Raw genomic sequence first — 843 nt, 5'->3', positions numbered from 1 at the left:
ATTCTAGTGGTTTAACCTCAGTCGTGTGTGACATATACAACATGCCCACCATATTCCAAATTTTAGTAAGATTTGGTTTGAGTACGAGTAAGGTAAGCCAAAGGAAGTTTTGATTTGATTTGATTTGGGTAGGGGAAAGCAAGAAACATTTTTATTTAGTTGAGGTTACAGTATTCGATTCGATTGAATGGAATTAATGCATGGCCTATGATTTTTGTAAGATTTGATTGATTTAATACAGAATACATAAAGACTAAAAAGAGTGAAAAGTTCAAAAAAGAAAAAGAAAAAAGAGACCAAAACGAGTGGATAAACATACTAAAACATGCCTACATACATCTCATTTAAAAGCTAGAACATCTTATATTTATATTTGTGAACCGAGGGAGTAACATTTTAGCGGCGAATGATGGGTAGGCTTGTTGTAGGTTTACGCAAGTCATTAGAGAGACAAAATAGGAGGGGGAAATGCAGCCTAAATAAACTGCGATGAATGGACGAAAGAGTAAAAGGGGCAGGAAAAGGCCAAGGGAAAACGCCGAACGCGATCATCAAAGCAGAACGGGGTCAGAGAGAGAGGGGGGAGGAGGAGGTCTGACCCGAACAAAGCAGAAGAGGAGGAGGGTTGTTTACTCATACACACATACACACCCCCACCATTCCCCTCCTCCCCTCCCCACCTCTCCGCGTCGTCCTCCTCCGTCCCCCAATTTCCGCTCCAAAACCCTCCCCGATTCCCCCCCGCCCTCCGATGGTCCTGATCTAAGCATGTACCGCCGCCACGCCAAGCGCCGCCGCGAAGCCCCCGATCATGCCCTCCCGGCCTCCTCCAAGGCGCCCGTC

At 45.7% G+C, this 843-nt stretch overlaps 1 protein-coding gene across 1 annotated transcript in view; it reads left to right on the top strand.

Moving 5' to 3' along the window:
- Positions 1–768: 768 nt before the first annotated feature.
- LOC119299682 (E3 ubiquitin-protein ligase UPL5-like) overlaps positions 769–843 on the top strand; it is a 6,356-nt gene continuing 6,281 nt past the window's right edge. Inside the window, exon 1 of the mRNA XM_037576850.1 lies at positions 769–840. Within this exon, the coding sequence (XP_037432747.1) occupies positions 769–840 (72 nt within the window). The remainder of the gene's footprint in view (positions 841–843) is intronic.

Source organism: Triticum dicoccoides, chromosome 5A (assembly GCF_002162155.2).
Source record: "Triticum dicoccoides isolate Atlit2015 ecotype Zavitan chromosome 5A, WEW_v2.0, whole genome shotgun sequence".
Taxonomy (NCBI): Eukaryota; Viridiplantae; Streptophyta; class Magnoliopsida; order Poales; family Poaceae; genus Triticum; species Triticum dicoccoides.
This window is presented reverse-complemented; position numbering and strand designations above follow the sequence as displayed.